At 32.4% G+C, this 18028-nt stretch overlaps 1 protein-coding gene across 1 annotated transcript; it reads right to left on the reverse strand.

The window, feature by feature from the left end:
• Positions 1-1144: 1144 nt before the first annotated feature.
• Positions 1145-9293, reverse strand: LOC111511631 (scoloptoxin SSD14). Its single transcript, XM_023167658.2, has 10 exons — positions 9133-9293; positions 4920-5099; positions 4419-4639; positions 4164-4359; positions 3822-4022; positions 3517-3751; positions 3151-3341; positions 2832-3072; positions 2620-2736; positions 1145-1804 (listed from the first exon to the last, which is right to left on the reverse strand). Exons 1-10 carry the CDS (start codon positions 9153-9155, stop codon positions 1643-1645), a joined length of 1767 nt encoding a protein of 588 aa, XP_023023426.1. The 5' UTR covers positions 9156-9293; the 3' UTR covers positions 1145-1642.
• Between the last annotated feature and the right edge of the window lie 8735 nt (positions 9294-18028).

Consider the following 18028-nt stretch of genomic DNA (forward strand, 5'->3'; position numbering starts at 1 on the left):
ATGTTTTCTTGACAGAAAATTGAGTTATTTGCAAAAAGATGAAGTATATTCATATTTCAGTTATATCACGTAATATGAAACGCGAATTCAGTATGAATGTTATGTATGTACAATATTTTTCCTTACTACTCTTTATACGCTAGATTCTGAAACGATTTCAAATTTTTTTCAATTCAATGACTCAAATGACACAAAATTCTATTGAAAACATTTTTCCATACCAGAATAGAACCAATGTTTTTCGAAGCGCATTTCACTAACCAAGCTAGCATTATCAGGATCAACATTGTTCAAGATTTTGTTCAGTTAATATTCATATTTCATTCCATGGGTTATCAACATTATATTTCAATCAAAAAGAGATTAATTGTCAAAGTATTTTCATAATATTCACATATTTTTGTTATGAAATATATAAGAGGAATACTCAGATAAACTTGTTTTTCTGTGACTATTGACGGAAGAATCGATTATTATACCTTTTCTTGTTGAGTGAGTATCCAAAATGATTCATAACTCACACCTTCAAACCAAACACAATTGACAAGAGTCATGCTCACTGCAGCTGAGAAAATTATATAACTTTGAAAATTTTCATTTCGAAACGAGCCTTGAAAATTCATTCATTGAACTGGCTGTTTGTTTCAAAAAATATATTTTCTAACAAATAACAAAAATGAAAATATGGGCTCGGAAAATGAAAACGAGAGTACCCCACCAAAAATTTTCAATGTGGCAAAACAATTCTTATTTTTGGAAAGTTAGTCACTTAATAACAAAATCAAAGTAATTAGAATACCAAGTACCTCAAAAAGTAGCTCGAAAGCAATTCTTTGAGATAGTGGTCGAAAAAATATAGGATAGTGTGCCAGAGATCCCGGGTTCAATATCAGGTTAAGTCACATCTCTGACGTTTTGAAATTTTTTCCAATCAAATTTCAAACTCAAATTTCAGAATAGTTCTTGATATGAAATTCAATGGTAACACTTTGAATCGGAGAATTCTTCACAAATAAACTGAACACTAGCTCAGAGTAACAGTGCTTCTCCGACAAACATCACGGATCTGATATTTAACTCTTATTCCGACATATTGTTACCAGAATCAGCAGTTTGAATAAAGAAAAAGTAGTTTTTATGTAGTTATGTGATATCTTTATTTACAATGATTTTACCTATCTATAATATTCTGATTGCATATCCTACCACTATATCACAGAATACCACCCAACTTCTTTTCAGTACACATGGAAAGTTCCTTTGAAATATAAGATGAAAACCAAAATAAAACTCATGATTTGAATTTTCATCTCAAATATCTATGGAATGATTGAAATATTTAAATATATATCTGATAATAGTTCAAAGAAGTTGAGAAAATTCAGTCTCGTAATGAAATATATATATATATATATATATATATATATATATATATATATATATATATATATACAACTAACTCTCATTTTGTTACATCTATACCGGCAGTGCGTTCTTCCACTTCCTCGAAAGTCACTAGTTTGAATAAACACAAAATGAATCACACATTATCAATAAATAAATAAATAAATATATGCTTCTTCTCTTTCGAAATTCTCTTTCGATGAATTGAAACTAACTCAAATGACGCCGTCATTCAAATTTAATAAACATAGGACACAGATCCAGGTCTTCGTCTATCAAAAACACCAGTTACAGAGTTGTCTTCATTTCTTGAAATTGCAGTTATTGCAGCAAATCCATTTCCATTAGAGAAGGAAACATTGTGTCCAATTCGTTGGAGACCTTCCACAACGAAAGTGTCCTACAAAAGAAAGAAATATCAAAATCAGAAATGGTAGTCAGAGTAGAAAGTGAAATATAAATTTCAAATCGAGTTTTTTTTTTTTATTTCAACTATAGGATTTTTCCCAATATTATAATTCGGAATCATAAGAAAGAATTAAAAAAAATTTCAGCTGAAAATATTGTGGATAGTTTTCCAGTTGAAGGAAGGAATATTAACAAAAGTAAAAATATTATAAAATTTCAAAATTGAGGTGGAGTAAAATCCAAAGCAATCTTGAATTCAAACTATACAGCTAGAGTCTGTTTTATGTATATTTTGAGTAAAATTTTATCCACCAACTGGTAGCCTGGTGTGACGGTAGCCTGATGGTTTGCTTCACTCAATCAGTCAACAATCACTTTGTGAAACGGTGGATCGAACCGCAAGGCAGGACGATCGATTTTCACTTCTTATCGTTCAACCTGTGTTAGGAATCGCACGTTGAAAGGTAAGACCTCGTTAGTCCTTAGCTCAACAGATTAACGGATCAACTGCTTTCCAACTGCCTATAGAAACTATTTCTAATCATCCCCTGCATGAGTCAATTTCAATTACCAATTTATGCCATCACGTCAAATTTTAGCACTAGATTCAATTATTTTCAGTAGAGACCGCAGTTCGTGATGATGGGCCCTGGTTATCAACAATTTACTCGTTTCAGAATTTTTCCATTATTGGCATCAACACTATATCTACTACAATATCGTTTTTTTTTTCAGAATTTGTGTATTGGATCAGTCAGTCACGAATAGTAATTTACGGTTACGAATATTGAAATTTGTATGACTCACCTCCATCAAATACTCTTCCTCAAAAGCTACCTCCATGGGAAACAACTGATGATGAATTCTCTTGGCATCCGAAGCCGCCTTCAAATCCATGCCATACCATAGATGATTCAAAATGACCTGATATATAAAAATGTGCTTTCATATTTTTGACACTATAGTACTATCAATGAATACATTAAAACCAGTCGATTGTAATTCTCATCTATATTTACCTGGGCAACGCTTGATGTAATTTTGCTTCCTCCCGCACCGCCAATTATCATCACGACTTCTTTGTTTTTGTTCAGTATGATAGAAGGGCATGTCGAAGACATTGGTCGTTTACCAGGAATAATGTAGTTGGATGGAGATGGTGGAATACCGAAAACATTGGTGATATTTGGAGAGGAAAAGTCATCCATTTGGTCGTTGAGAATAATGCCAGTACTGTTCGATGCGAATTTTGCTCCAAAACTGAAAATATCAACCGAAGCGGTGAGCTGAACTGATGCTGATGTTATTGAACTTAAATTTCTGAGGAAAAATACCTACACATAATTGATGGTACTCGTAACAGATACTGCATCACCACTAGGGGTCAAAACAGAAATGTGAGCAGTACCGTGATCCTCTGGCATCACAAATCTAGCTCCGTAATAAGAGGCATTTGAAGAGGTCCAGTGGTCACGAATCATGTTTCTTGTTCTTCTGCCGTATCTTCTGGACAGCAGTGTTTCAAGAATCTGTAGTTAACAGAATAAGTATTAATTGAATAAAACTGGTCGATTGTTGATGTAAATCCTCTATCAAACTCATGTTGAACTATTCAGTATGTTACAATAATCATCCATCGGAATTGTAGGATAGAAAGAGTAATGATAACACACATATTTTGAATTTTGTGGAAAATAAACCTACCTCTTCTACATCCACGAAATTGCTATCTCCGAGTTCACTTCTTCTCGCATAACCAAATTTGAAACTTTCTACGATTCTCTGATAGTTCGTGATTGATGTTGGCTTTTTGACATCTAAGAATTTGTCAAGTACATTAAGAATGAATGTTAGGATTGACCCAGAACCAGGTAGTGGAGCTGTATATAATTTTATATTTCCAGATAGAGTTGCTTCAATTGGTTTTTGCCATTCTGCTCTGTCATGTAAACAAAAGTTTCAGATAATATTCACATAATATTGATATGATATATTCATGTATTATATACCTATAGGAATTGAGGTCATCCACAGTAATAATACCGTTGTGATCCTGTATATCTCGAACGAATTCATCTGTGAGAGAACCATTATACAAAGCATCAGCACCTTCTGTAGCAATAATTTCCAAAGTTCTGGCAAGCTTTGGCCTTGTATAATACTGTCCCTCCGTGTAGGTGTCATTTGTTTCGGGATCGAAAAAAATCTCCCTAGAAGAAAATCAGTGTCAATCAGTGATGAAAAATGTTATTCGACAGCCTAAAAACATACAACCAGCTGCTTGATGTTTTATTAGTTCTGACAGTTTCAAAATTTGGCATTCCATACAAATTATGATATCGTAAACATACCTCAAAACGCTATCGGCATAAAGATCGTTTTTATATTCCTGAAGTAGTCCCGCTACGAAACCATTGACCAAAACTCCTTTTTTACATATATCTATAGTAGGTTGAATCAAGTCTTTCCATGGCACTCCACCTCCAAACTTTTGGTAGGCGGACCAGTAACCCATCAGTTCTCCAGGAACTGCCACTGATAAGCCACCTGAAATTAAATCAGAACATCAATTTTTGGACACTTCACCAGTGAGAAATTCTACTAACCAGATACTGACAACTTTTCATTTCCTTGAAACATGTCTATTGTTGCAGCTGCTGGTGCTACTTCCCTAGCATTCAAAGACCACATTTCTCCTGTTGTCTTATTATATATCGTCATCAAAAAACCGCCACCCAATCCCATGGTACTAGGCATCGCAACACCTTCACAGAAAAGAGTTGCTATAGCTACATCTACGGCATTCCCCCCTTTCTCCATTATATTCCTAGTTTTGAAAACAAAAAAGATGATCAGATCGTGGGGCATTGAAATTCGAACTTTAGTATAATGTACTTGTCTTTAGAACAGGCATGTTGAATAATCCTTAATAATTTTTCAGGTTTTCGTGAAATCATAGATACTAAAAAGGTGATTCATTTTTGATTAAAGTTTCTTTTCTGTTGGCATGTTGCCCTGATCTATGAAACACTTGAATAATACATTCCCTCGATTATTGTATGATGATATTATTGTGTGAATTATTCTATATTATTACTATCACTTACGTTCCAATATTTGCACAGCCTACTACATTTGACACTACCGTTCCTCTCGAGATTTTCTCATGTTCAACGGGCAAAATTTCTCGATGTAACAGTACAAATACTGCTATAATAATGGCTGCTGTGACCAATGCTGATAGAACAGCTGCGATTGCAATTACTTTGATGAGATGTCTTTGGGACCTGTTAGCGGAAAGGATACATTCAATATCTAGTATATACAGAAATGGTGAAAATAATTTAGAAATTTTGATACTTGTATTATTTTCCAATATTATGGAATCATAGCCTGGGGTGGTATATATGAAAATTCATTAAAATTTGTCGAATATATGAATAAATATGCAATTAAAATGATCTTTACAAAATCTTTCAGATTTCTATCAGAAGTTTCATTCATGAAATATTTCATTTTGAATCTCAGACAAACTTGCAAATACTGACATAATTGAACAACTATAATACAAGATCAAAACTTGCTTTCGAATTGCTAAGTATAGTCTACATTTGATGCAACAATACTCCATATGTATTGGTTGTAAAATTTACAATATAATTCCACAAGAAATTAAAAAGTTGAGAACTACTGCATTTAAAAAACATTACACAATTGGATATTAGATAATATGAGAAAATTGAAAATGTACTCACATTGAAATAATTCAGTTCAACAGATGATTTATTTCACCTTCATACATGATGAAATACTAATGTTGATACATTTCTTTATTTCAATTTATATTTTTATAAAAAATATCTATAAACAGTTGACGTAATCTTCATTTTTCAACTAACCCAGTCCAAGTGTTTACACTTAGCAGACTGTGTTAAAATATTATGTATGTACTAACAAATTTTTTAATATTTATAGATATTCATACGATATTGTACATTTGTTAATGAATTTGAAATTGAAATTATACAATTAGTAGTAGACACACCTGAACAAGCTGTTTTACACTGTTTATTTTCAAAGGAATAGAGCCATCATATCAAATTCACCAAAACTTATAGTCAATCAACATAGTTCATCAACATAATTGATCATATCTGAAACACGACCTTTATATTGGAAGTGAATGAAATATGGTACACTTTTTTTTCAGGAGCCACTTTTGCCATTTCTTTTAAAATTTTGATTCACATTGAATTTTGTGTCATCGGCATATAACATTGGTTTGAAACTGGTTCATGAAATTGCTGACAAATATATTGAAAAGCAGGTCAGTCACAGATCAACACTTCCTACTTTGAATATTACTGAAGTTTCATCCCAATACCAAACCGTCATTTTCAACACCTCGACATATGTTGAATTACCAAGCGATCATCTTCAAGAGGAAGACTGATTTTATTCTTCCTCTTGGAAATGATCACTTGGTGATCAAAACACATATCGAAGTGTTGAAAATAACGGTTTGGTGTTGGCATAGAACTCCAGTAATATATATTAGGTACTACACCAAAGGTTCCAAATAGTGCATCACAAGTATTTCTAACTTTGTATAATTCAAAAGGAAGACAGCAACATCATTTTATTTATGTACTTAGATGGTAGTTAAATGATCACAAAGAAGTCTATGTTGGTCGTTCTTGAAAATATTGACTTCCCAATAGAAATACAAATAATTTTTTATCAATTATGCTCTTTATAGGTGAAAACTATCATACGTTGCCACTGATTTCGGCAGGAGAGTTCAATGTTAATTTAGCTACCGAAGATGGACAATTCTTGGTGAACTTTCTTCAAGGTAAATTAGAACTACCAATGAATAATAACTTATAACAAGACATGAAACAACAATTGATGCAGTTTTCTTTAGATATCTTTCTAATTTTCATTCGAAAACATATGTATCTCATACCAGAAGTCTATTTTCTTGGTTTCATAATCAACCACAATAATTACTGATGTATCCGATAATGAAATTAAGAAAATGATAAGTAAAAGTAAATGAAATCTATCAATATTAATTCATCAATGAAAACTTCGTATAAATATTTGTAGAAAATTAATATATGTATATACATGTGCATATTATTCATATGCAATTTTTGGAGAAATATCCAATTTGTATTGAAAAAAAGTCATTTTTGTTTATGAGTTCACCATTACAATTTTTATATTTTTCAGATTGTGGAAGTTCAAAATACCCGAAGAAGGTTAATAAAAAGTCTAATTTTTGTTTGGAGAGTTCCTCTAATTTATTTGAAAGTTGCTTGTTACTTTCCTAGGAGTCTGGAATAATTGAGACCTCGTTGATCCTCAACTCGGACAAGTTTCAACTTTTGAAGGTTGATTAGCGGAAAAAAAATTCAAAAAACAAATTTTGCATTGAAGAAATTTGGTATTCTTCGTCATTATAGAAATCTTGAAATAATTTTTTGGAACTCTTATCAAGGACTGCATGTCGGCTAATTCCAAGAGAAAAATAGATGATTCGGTGTGAAATCAAACATAATAATCATACTTGTCGAATAGAAATACCAATATTTTGAGGTTTTATTAAACTAATTCATCCATTTTATATTTCGGCGAATATTTTGTTTGAGTTCTCCAAAAATGAAAACATTTGTCCAATTAATCTGAAACTGTACGTCTTACCGTTTCTGAGATAGCAATAACGGGATCATTTGAAAAATATATAAGATTTGAATCAATGATTCTAATAATATATACTCAAATAATAATATGGATGAGAACGATATTGCTAACAATAGTGATAATGTTGCCATTATTCTTAACTCATCACGTTTTTCTCACAACCTCATATTCCAGATATCACACGTAAACTTGTACGAATTTTCAAAAAATTCGATAACTTAAATATAGCTAATAAAATAGTTATTCCATTGAATACAATTTTTATCAAAATTTTGAAAAAATCTCCGATTAGTTTTCAATTGAACGTAATGATTTCAATTCATTGTTTTCATTGTAACAAGACTCATATTGGCAGACACCCAAAACATTTAGAGACTGTTCAACTCCACATAAGAGTGACCTATAGGTCAGCTTCTCAAAGATGTGCTCTAAGCGAATATAGTAGCCTAACTAAATATACTATGGATCTCAACAATACAGCCATTTCTTAAAAAGAGCAATACTAAGAGAGGATAATTGCCTAATGAACTGATTTAAATCGTTTGAATTCCTTTTATTAATAGACAAAAATTTTCTGATATATAAAAATTCATCAATATCAGATATCACAATATAAATGTAAATATTGAATTATCACTCATTTTTGGAAATCAAAAGTATAATTATATAACGCTTGAAAAAATTATAATATCCAATATATTGAAAGTTTTCATTAAGTTGGCAATCCTGTATGGGATGATAACTGGCAAAATTGTGTGACAAGCAAAGAAATTGTATTATAATACGTATTACTTGGTGAAACAAGAAACTTATTTTCAAACTCAATTCCATGACAGATGTCAGTATCATGTTTTTTGTCTCTTTTTATTCTTGGTACCTAGAATATGGTCTTCTACCAGTAAGTTATGATTTGAAGCAAATTCGATTTTTTATAAAGGATATGTAATGTAATCCTTATCCATTAGTCAGCATTCCAGCTGATTTGAATTTCATGATAAATTGATAATTACAAAAATCGAATCGAACTAAATATCTCATTTTTTGGGTAAGAATTCTAGCAATAATTCAATCATAAATATATAATTGAAGGTTAGCAAGTTAGAATAGAAATTGAGTTCTGAATCAGCGATTAAGAGTGATGAATGGAAAAATCAAAATAATATTTTGATTTTTCCATTCCAATAAAAATTATTGGAAAAAAGTTTAAGTTTATCACACTATGAATAATCGGAATTAGTATTGCAAGAAATAGTTCAACAAAATTTTATATTCATTGTTCAATGAAATGAAATATTTCCTTGTCATTCGAAAACTGTTGGGATTTTTGCTGAGTTTGGTTTAACATGATGAATCAACTGCAAGTAATGTCTTCCATTTCAAATCAGTTTGGGTAAATCTCGTATCAGGGCTGGAGTTAATTACACTATTACAGAAAATATCATTAATGGGTAAAGGTAGTTACATGCGAAAAGTCGTTACATATTTGGCATTCTTCAAATGATATTTGAATATTTTGACTGATTTTTAATTTTATTTCTCAAATTATACATTGAGTTGATACTAAATAAAGTTCCGATAACTTAGAGAAAACTGAAAATAGAATGTACTCACTTCAAAAATGCAATAAAAGCCATCTTGATATGTGTAATCCAAAAATAACGGTAACACTAGAAGAATTAGTTGTGACGTTGTTAATTAACTAACTAACTACTATTTTTGATTATTTCTTTCCAGGTAAAAAAATCTACCTGAGTACTGAACGGGTAATGTGAACTGAGCTTCATAATCTTCGTATATATATGCGATTGGGCTATGGTGAATTACGTTCGCGAAACATAGGGGAAAATACGCGTGTGCTGTGTTTTCCAAATCTCTCTCTTTATTCGCAAGAGCTTGATTAGAGAACTGGCGAATGCAGTTGTTTATAGGGATCGTTCAATTTATTTTGGTAGCTACTAATTGACCAAGGAACGCAGACCATGTTTATTTTGAAAATATCAGGGTACATGACATATAAAAGTATTTCACATATAATACATGCAATATTCCAATTAATTATGAATTAATGTGTAGATGCATAAAATATATTTTTATGGTCGTTATAGAAACGAGTTGAATTCATCATACCATTGACTTTTATCAAAATTTCACAATATTTCGTAGGTGAGTTGATTCAATTACTATCACAATAAAAAGTCACTTTGCTTATGAAGATCTACTTTTTACTCGAAAAAAGTCTTTGAAAATGATTTCATCTCCTCAGTATTCATTCGTTATCAAAAAGTGACATTTATCACTTCAAAATTCGTTCTGATATGCAAACTGAAAAATTGTCATGGAAGTAATCAAACTTATAACCCGAAAGTGAGAAATTGTTGGAAATTTCTCCAAGTATGATTTATTTCATACTCAGAACGAAAAAAATACAGAACAGGATCAAAACGAAAAAACACTTTGAAATAATTATGAATGTTAACCGCGAATTTGTTTACGAATATTTCAGTTTTGGGGTTTCGAAAGTATTTTAATAAAACACAGGTACTACAGAAAAATCCTTAAGTCGCTCTAAGAGCGGTACCTGTGCGAAAGTGGCGATTCACATTGTATTTGGAGATTGACCCATTTGAAAAAATGTTCGCTGGACGTTTATTCCACATAAACCTAGTTCCCAAAGAAAGAGTTCTTAAACAGTGAAGTTTGAAGTGTACTGAGTTGAACCTCAAAACGATGAGCAGCCACAGTCCGTCGCGTATTTCTGATACGTACCGCTTTTGTTGAAATCAAATGTGCCAAGTCACTTGGCACATTTGATTTCAGCACAGATTCCCAACCTTTCTTCGATATTCCAGACTATCAAGGTTGCAAGTGATGTTCGCGTTCGAGCGGATGGCTCTTTTCCGGATGGAATCCAGCTGCTTCAGGATATGCTTAGGGGCGGAGCTCCATACATGAGAAGAATACTCCATAAAGCATTATAAACTTCATAAATCATTAAAAACTGCTGAGTTGTTTACAATATTCTGGTTCGGAACAGTGTTCCAATCTTTTGAGAAGCAGCATTTGCAATTGAAGCATGATTGTGCTGAGACATATTGGTGTCCAATTCAACCCCCAACAGACTTATCGAACCAGAAATTGAAATTGTATGACCTGACATTATTAAATCCGGTTTGGAAACATTTATCTTTTTGGAGAAAACCGATGTCAGAGTTTTTGTGACATTGAATTGAATCTGATTTGTTTCACCCCAATAAAAAATTATTTCTAGATCCTCATCAAGATATGCAACCTCCTTCTTCCGGTGAAGATGTGCATCCGCAGCTGATGTCTTGGAATCCATATGGAATGACGAGATGAGTGCGCTGTCGTCAGCAAAGCAATATATTGGACACAATAACAAGAAGGTTGGAGACAGTATGAATCCCTGGGAAACACCAGCATTCATGGTAAAAGTATTCGAGAGATGTCCGTCGACGGCCACTTACAGGAAACGTCCTTTCAGGAAGCTGATAAGCCATACACAAAAATGATGCGACAAGCCATAGCATCGAAGTTTTGTTAGGAAACCCTCATGCCTCCAACGATCAAGGGCCTCAGAAATATCAAACGCAACAGCTCTTGGCTCTCCGTGTTTCCGGATACGTATTCTCTTCTATTAGCTAGAGAATTTTATTTTTTTGCCAAAACCCTTTGTCAAACGAAAAAATAATCAAGTGACCGTATCCGCTCATAAAGGATGAGTTCAATCAAATACTACAACGACATGTTTCCAAATAGAAAATCCTTATGATGCATTGAAAAACCCCCGCAACCATCAGTAATCGTAATAGAACGAGAGCAGTCAGTGGTCTATTCAGGTTTTACCGCAGAAGACGCACGCAGCACTGATATAGGTAATGAGATTCCATCAACTTGATTTTACTTTTGTCGATTGTTCAAAATGAATATAATTATGTTTCAGAATAGATCGTGATGTATGAGGAGTCGATAATAATTTTTGTACCTTTTTCTAACTCGAACTTTTTTATACTACATGACCACTATCTCTAATTCAATGGTTGTGTATTTGCTGTTTTATTTCATCACCAAAGAACTCTCATACAATTGAACGGCTTTAAAACAGAAACTATTTTTGATAAGTTTTTCCATTTATTTATCAGTTAGTTGCTTCAATTTACTAATCTTGTGAAAACAATCATGATTATGTCATGAATCTTGTATAATATTCTAATCACAAATATTTTTCGGTGATCTAGAAACTTCATCAGGTGTCTGTTAAAAATACTGGTGTTCAACTGCCACAAATACCTTATGTTTGTGCGCCTATTGTTTTGTTTCTCTTGAATATTATGTATGCACATTCCAGTTGTTGGAAAAAAAGTAAATAAAGTCATATCCTTCAGAAAAAAAAGAAATACCTCCTCTTCTGTAACTGATTCTCCACCTGGGCATATGATATTCCTGAAAAGTTTCAAAGGTGGGGCGAGAGTGATTATTTATTTATTTATTTATTTATTTATTTATTTATTCTCATACAGGTGTAACCTAATTACATGAGAAAATCGTTATATATGTATCGTACCTTCATAGCCAGTATACAATAAAAGAAACTAAAGCTATACGTATGTAATAAGAAAAAAATAAAAACGTAACTAATCCAAAAATATGACAAAGAAGCTATTGGTTGACACTTAATATATAATTTTTCAACCCAGTGAAAAAATTCTCTAGGGGGTTGGACAAAGCTGAGTTCGGACATTAATAGTGTATTATTTGTGACTTTCAGCATCGTTACGATTGGGGTACCTTGAGTCGTGGTGACTAATGGTATTTCAAAAAAAGGGGTTGATCGTGTAATTTTAATAGGGTTTCTTCGGTTCATCAAACTACGTAACTTGGGACAGTTGAGATAATTATTATAAATTTTGTAACATATTGCAATTATTATGTATAATCTTCTATTCTCTAAACTCGAGATTTCAAATTCTTTCCTGAGATCATTAGTTCTCACAGTATTATAATCTGGGTAGACTCCATATTTCTTATAATATAAATGCCGCAGTAATCTATTTTGAATTTTCTCCAGATTATTTTTATAGATAAAATAATACGGGTGCCAAACGGCTGCACAATATTCGAGTTTGGGTCTCACCAGAGCGTTATATATCCTAATGACTGTTTGGTAATTTCTAAAATGTTTACTTTGCCTCAAAACAAAACCCAAACTCCGTAAACCCTGAGAGACTACTGTTTCAATGTGTTTTTTAAATGACAGGGTTGAGTCATATCGTACCCCCAAATCTTTAACATTACTTACTCGTGCCAACGTGATATTTTCCATTTCATATGCATACTCTATTTTATCTTTCTTTCTTGTGCAAGTCATTACAATACATTTTGACGTATTAAATGGTAACTTATTTTTCACACTCCATTGGTAAACATTTTCAATATCCTTTTGCAGCTTACTACAATCTTGAACACAATCTATCTTTCTATAAAATTTAAGGTCATCGGCAAAGAGTAAATAATTTGAATATTTAATTTCCGCTGATGGATCATTAATAAAAATGAGAAACAATAGAGGCCCTAGATTTGATCCTTGGGGCACTTCTGATTTTGATTGGTACTCATCTGAATAGTTGGTACCGAATTTTACTCTGAACGTTCTCTCATTTAAATATGAGGCTATAAATTTGATAGTTCCTTTAGTAGCTCCACATAGAGAAAGTTTATTCAACAATACATCATGATTTACTTTGTCGAACGCTTTTTGGAAATCTGTGTATATCACGTCGACCTGAGTAGAATTTTCCAGACTTCTAAGTACGTCATGACTAAAAGATAACAGATTTGTGGAAGTTGACTTTTTTGGCACAAAGCCGTGCTGTTCTTCATTTATTAAATTCTTTACTTTGCGCCACACTTCAGCTTGTATTTATTGTGAAACTCATTTCAGACAGAAAGTCAAATCTGCACAGACTTCGTTTTCCACATGGAAAAGTTGGAATTTTCATGGTGATTGAGTGGTTGCAAATGGTATGTGAGTAATGTTTCTGAGATGATTGGATCCTTTCATGAAGCTTTCTTTTTCTATACACCTTGCTTAGATGTTTCAAGTAAGCTGAAGGTGCCGAGATATATACAGTGTATCTATCCCAACTATATTTTCTGAAGTTTCATGTGGTTTTCTAACATAAACATCATTTGAACAAGCCTGAGTAATCTGAGAAATGAGTTTTAGGTACTTGCTTACTTTCACCTCTCGCCTATTGCTAAAATTCTTTCAAAGTTTTTCTCATATACCGAATTTGCTTCAGAACAAGCACATTTTCTAAGCACCAGAAATGCAATACCCTTTTTCACGCGTATTTTATCAACCAAGTTGGCGTCTTCTTCATCTCCTGAAGACGCCAACCCTGGATGATCTCAGATCTGTTAACATCGATTAAATATAGGGACAACCTGAAAAAAAAATGAGTGAGTGATATAACAGAGAACTACATCTATTATATAAAAATTGTAGAAACTGGCTCAACAATTCGATAAAAACTCATACAAAAAATCACTATATGAATAAGATTCACGACGCCCAACAGAATTATCGAAAGGTACGAAACAAAAAGATAAGTATAACATTACATATAAAAATGGTCGAAAAATTTTTAATCATAGGAAAAAATCAAACCACCTCAATACTTTCTTTGCAGATATAGGACAACAGATGACAAATAAAATCGATAAAGATGACATCATACCGAAAATTGAATCCAATATCGCAAAGTTCCTTTTTTGAATCCAGTGTCAAAAAATGGAGTCAAAAATTAAGTCATTAAGATAATATCTACAGTGAAAAACGGTCCAGTCTCTAAAGAGACATAATTTACTTGAGTCCTCTCTGTAATATCATTAATTTATGCTTCATGGAACGAAACATACCAGCCCCTGTCAAGGAATCGATAACCAGAGTTTTCAAATCAGATGACAAAAAACTTGCAACAAATAACAGTAAAATAACCATTGACTAGTTGATTTTTTATAACAAAATTATTTTTTATTTGAAAGTAAGTTTGGTTTCAGAGAACACATGTCAAACGAAAATGCAATCTTTCAATTGCTTAACAGTATTTGGGTAAATTTCAATAACAAAAGAAAAGTTCGACAGTATTTCTGAATTTGGCTAAAGCCTTCGATACTGGCAACCATCAAATTCTTCTGGAATGTTAAGAAACTATAGGAGTTAGGGGCATTAATTTAGACCTATTCAAAAATCTATTCAGAAATGAACAGTATCCACAGCGATCAACTTGGGCGTGCCCCAGAGGACAATAATAGGTCACATTTTATTTTTGATATATATTAACAATTTTTATGAACTTCATAATATCAAAGTGCAGAATAATATCTTACGCAGATGACACAGCACTTTTATTTGGAAGCGATTCCTGGAATGAAGTCTATGAGTAAGCTGAAACAGGGCCCAAATATGTACTTTCTTGGTTGAATGTGAGTCTCTTGAGTCTGAATGTTGGAAAAACTGAGTTCATTGCATTCACTACAACATAAAAAGACCAACCCTAAAATAACACTCTCACTGTTCATAAGTATCTCTGCCGAACCCAAACGCAGTGTTCATGTCCAATAATTAAAAAAGTTGGCAACATGAAGTATTTGGGTATAAATGTGGACCAACACCTGCGATTGGAAAAACATTTTGACAAGACAGATGAGAGTTAGTTCATAAATTGTATCAAATCAGAAATATGAATAATAAAGGCTTTTACTTATAATCTACTACTCACTCGCGGAATCTTCATTGAAGTATTGAATAATTATATGCGGTAATCTTAGTAAAACATTATTAAACGTTCTAGAGGAGGTCATGCAAAATATCATATTGAAAAAAATTTTTAGGAACAATTGAAAGTAGGTACTCAACTAAATACCTCAACAAAGAAACTGACTTATTTGATGTAAGAAAATTGTATACCTATCAATGCTCAATATGGATGCAAAATACCTCCATCTCTCAGATGAGTCATACAACACAAGTACTAAATCTGAGCAGAAAGCAAAAGTTACCCTCTGTAGACTAACACTCACATAAAAATTCATATCATACTTTGGTCCAAAATTGTTGAAGCTAGTCCCTACAGAAGTCGGAGTCATTTCTAATAAACGTGAAATGAAATCAAAACTAAAAGAATATGTAAACCAAAATTATAACAAACCAAAAACTGTATACGTAAACGAATAATAATAGGTAAGAAATGCAATAAATAACCATATTTCCTCTTCCTCAACGAATTTCACTTTGTTTTATCCTTCTTTTTACTCACCACTCATTATGCAAATAATCAATGCAATCCAAGTTGATGACACAAACATTTCTTAGGTAGCTCAGCCTGGACTCACAATTTCTAGTTTTAGTTAGTTCTTTTCTTTTTTTCTAGTTTGTCAAGTTATCTAGTTTTAATTTTGAACTCATATGGTAGATTATGCTAATTACGCGCGTCGATGATAGTATTGCATTTCTGGTGATCACAAAAAGTGCATTTTTGTATTCATTTCACGCCAGAGGTCCCAGTTTTTGCCTTTTATTGTGGAATATTTTGTTATGGTGAATATGTGCATTGATAGATAACGGGGTATGTAATTGAAATACGAAAGATACATCAGTATGCTGAATGGGCAGAGTGGACTGGTTTTCGAAAAGCTGCAGGTGCACACCGAAATACGGTGAAAGCTTTGATGACGATGTTCAAGAAACTGTGGAGGAATATATAATTTATTTCTAAAAGACAGAAATAAATAACACGAAGCTGATAATTCCAATATCGTGCGAACATTTAAAGCAGCAACAAATACAAATAATGTACCTACTATTCTTGTGGAATTGGCCGTGGTGGTAGTGCGCCCGACTCACGATCGGAAGGCCGTCGGTTCGATTCCCGCCTCGACCAGATATTTTTCTCGAGAGTTGAAGCTGGGATGATTCTGCAACCGTCTTAGGAATCACACGTTAGAAGGTAAGACCACGTTAGTCCTTTGCTCGCACAAGTTTCTCAACTTCTGAGAGTTGTCGTTCGTATAGGGGCGACAGCTGATTAACGGAAAAAGAGATTTTTAACAGAGTATTTTGAACAGATTACTTTTCAACTCATTGATAAAGTTCATTGGATGATTTTCACTATGAAGGGTTTTACAAAAACCGCGACAATAGCTTCTCACAAAACTGTTATATAGCAAAACACGTGTCGCGGTTTTTGTAAAACCCTTTATCGCGAAAATCCTACAATGAACTGTAATAATGAGTTTCAATGTGAATTTTCATCAAATATCAGCTAATTTTATTCAATTATGATTTTCTAGTTTCCAGTAAAGTATTTATTGTTATCTCACAATTAGGCATTCATTACAATTTTTTGTTTTGAATAATTTATCACTGTATGCCTATTAGAAATGAACTATTGAAAGTTATTAGATAAAGCCGTCAAATAACCTATTGGTAACTTCTGATTGTACAGAATAAAAAAATTAAATCTCATATACCTACACGAATTGAGTTCAAAAGCTGAAAATTGAAACTGTTGAAGAATAGACAATTTGCTGTGATGACAGCTGTTCATTTTTAATTCTTCTTTTTTAGTTGTTTCAGGGATTTCAAATCATTTTATATAGTAGACAATGGAAGTCGGAACTAGTGAAATGCAGAATGAAATATATTTTATAATGAATTTAGTATATTAGAAAATATGTTGAAAATGGGTTCGCTAAAAAATCCTGGACAGACTATTTTTAATTATTTTTTGAAAAATGATTTTTGATTAAATTTTGCAACATCAAGATAATAAGAAAATTTTTGTCCTTACTTGAAGTATAAAACGTATAGAATGTGCAGCCGTTGGGTTGTCTATTATTTACCTGGGCGAACTACTGGTTTGCCACGTATAAACAGGTATATCGATGCCAGTTACTTTCACTGATTAGATGATAAAGTAAGTAACTGCCATCGATATACCTGTTTATACCTGACAAACCAGTATTTCGCCCAAGTAAATAATAGGCAACCCAACGGCTGCACATTCTATACGTTTTATACTTCAAGTAAGGACAAAAATTTTCTTATTATCTTGATGTTGCAAAATTCAATTGAAAATCATTTTTCAAAAAATAATTAAAAATAGTCTGTCCAGGATTTTTTCAGCGAACCCATTTTTAACATATTTTCTAATATATTAAAATTATGAAATATATTTCATTCTATTATCAGCTCGGTAAAGGTCGATTTAGGTTCGGATCTTCTACTAAATGGAGAAATTGAAAACTAAAAACTTCTCGTCAATAACCAGATTATCCTAAAATATATGATGATTTCAATTTATACTAATTTTCCAATGAGTATTTGGTTATATATAAACATCTTGACACATTGAAAGTATGAAGGCATTGACTCTTTCACAAATTTCCATGGCTGATATACGAGTTACTTTACAATGTTCTCATA

This window comes from Leptinotarsa decemlineata, unplaced genomic scaffold (genome assembly GCF_025532065.1).
Source record: "Leptinotarsa decemlineata unplaced genomic scaffold, Ldec_3_MD MMD2_P_RNA_scaffold_9, whole genome shotgun sequence".
NCBI classification, from domain to species: Eukaryota; Metazoa; Arthropoda; class Insecta; order Coleoptera; family Chrysomelidae; genus Leptinotarsa; species Leptinotarsa decemlineata.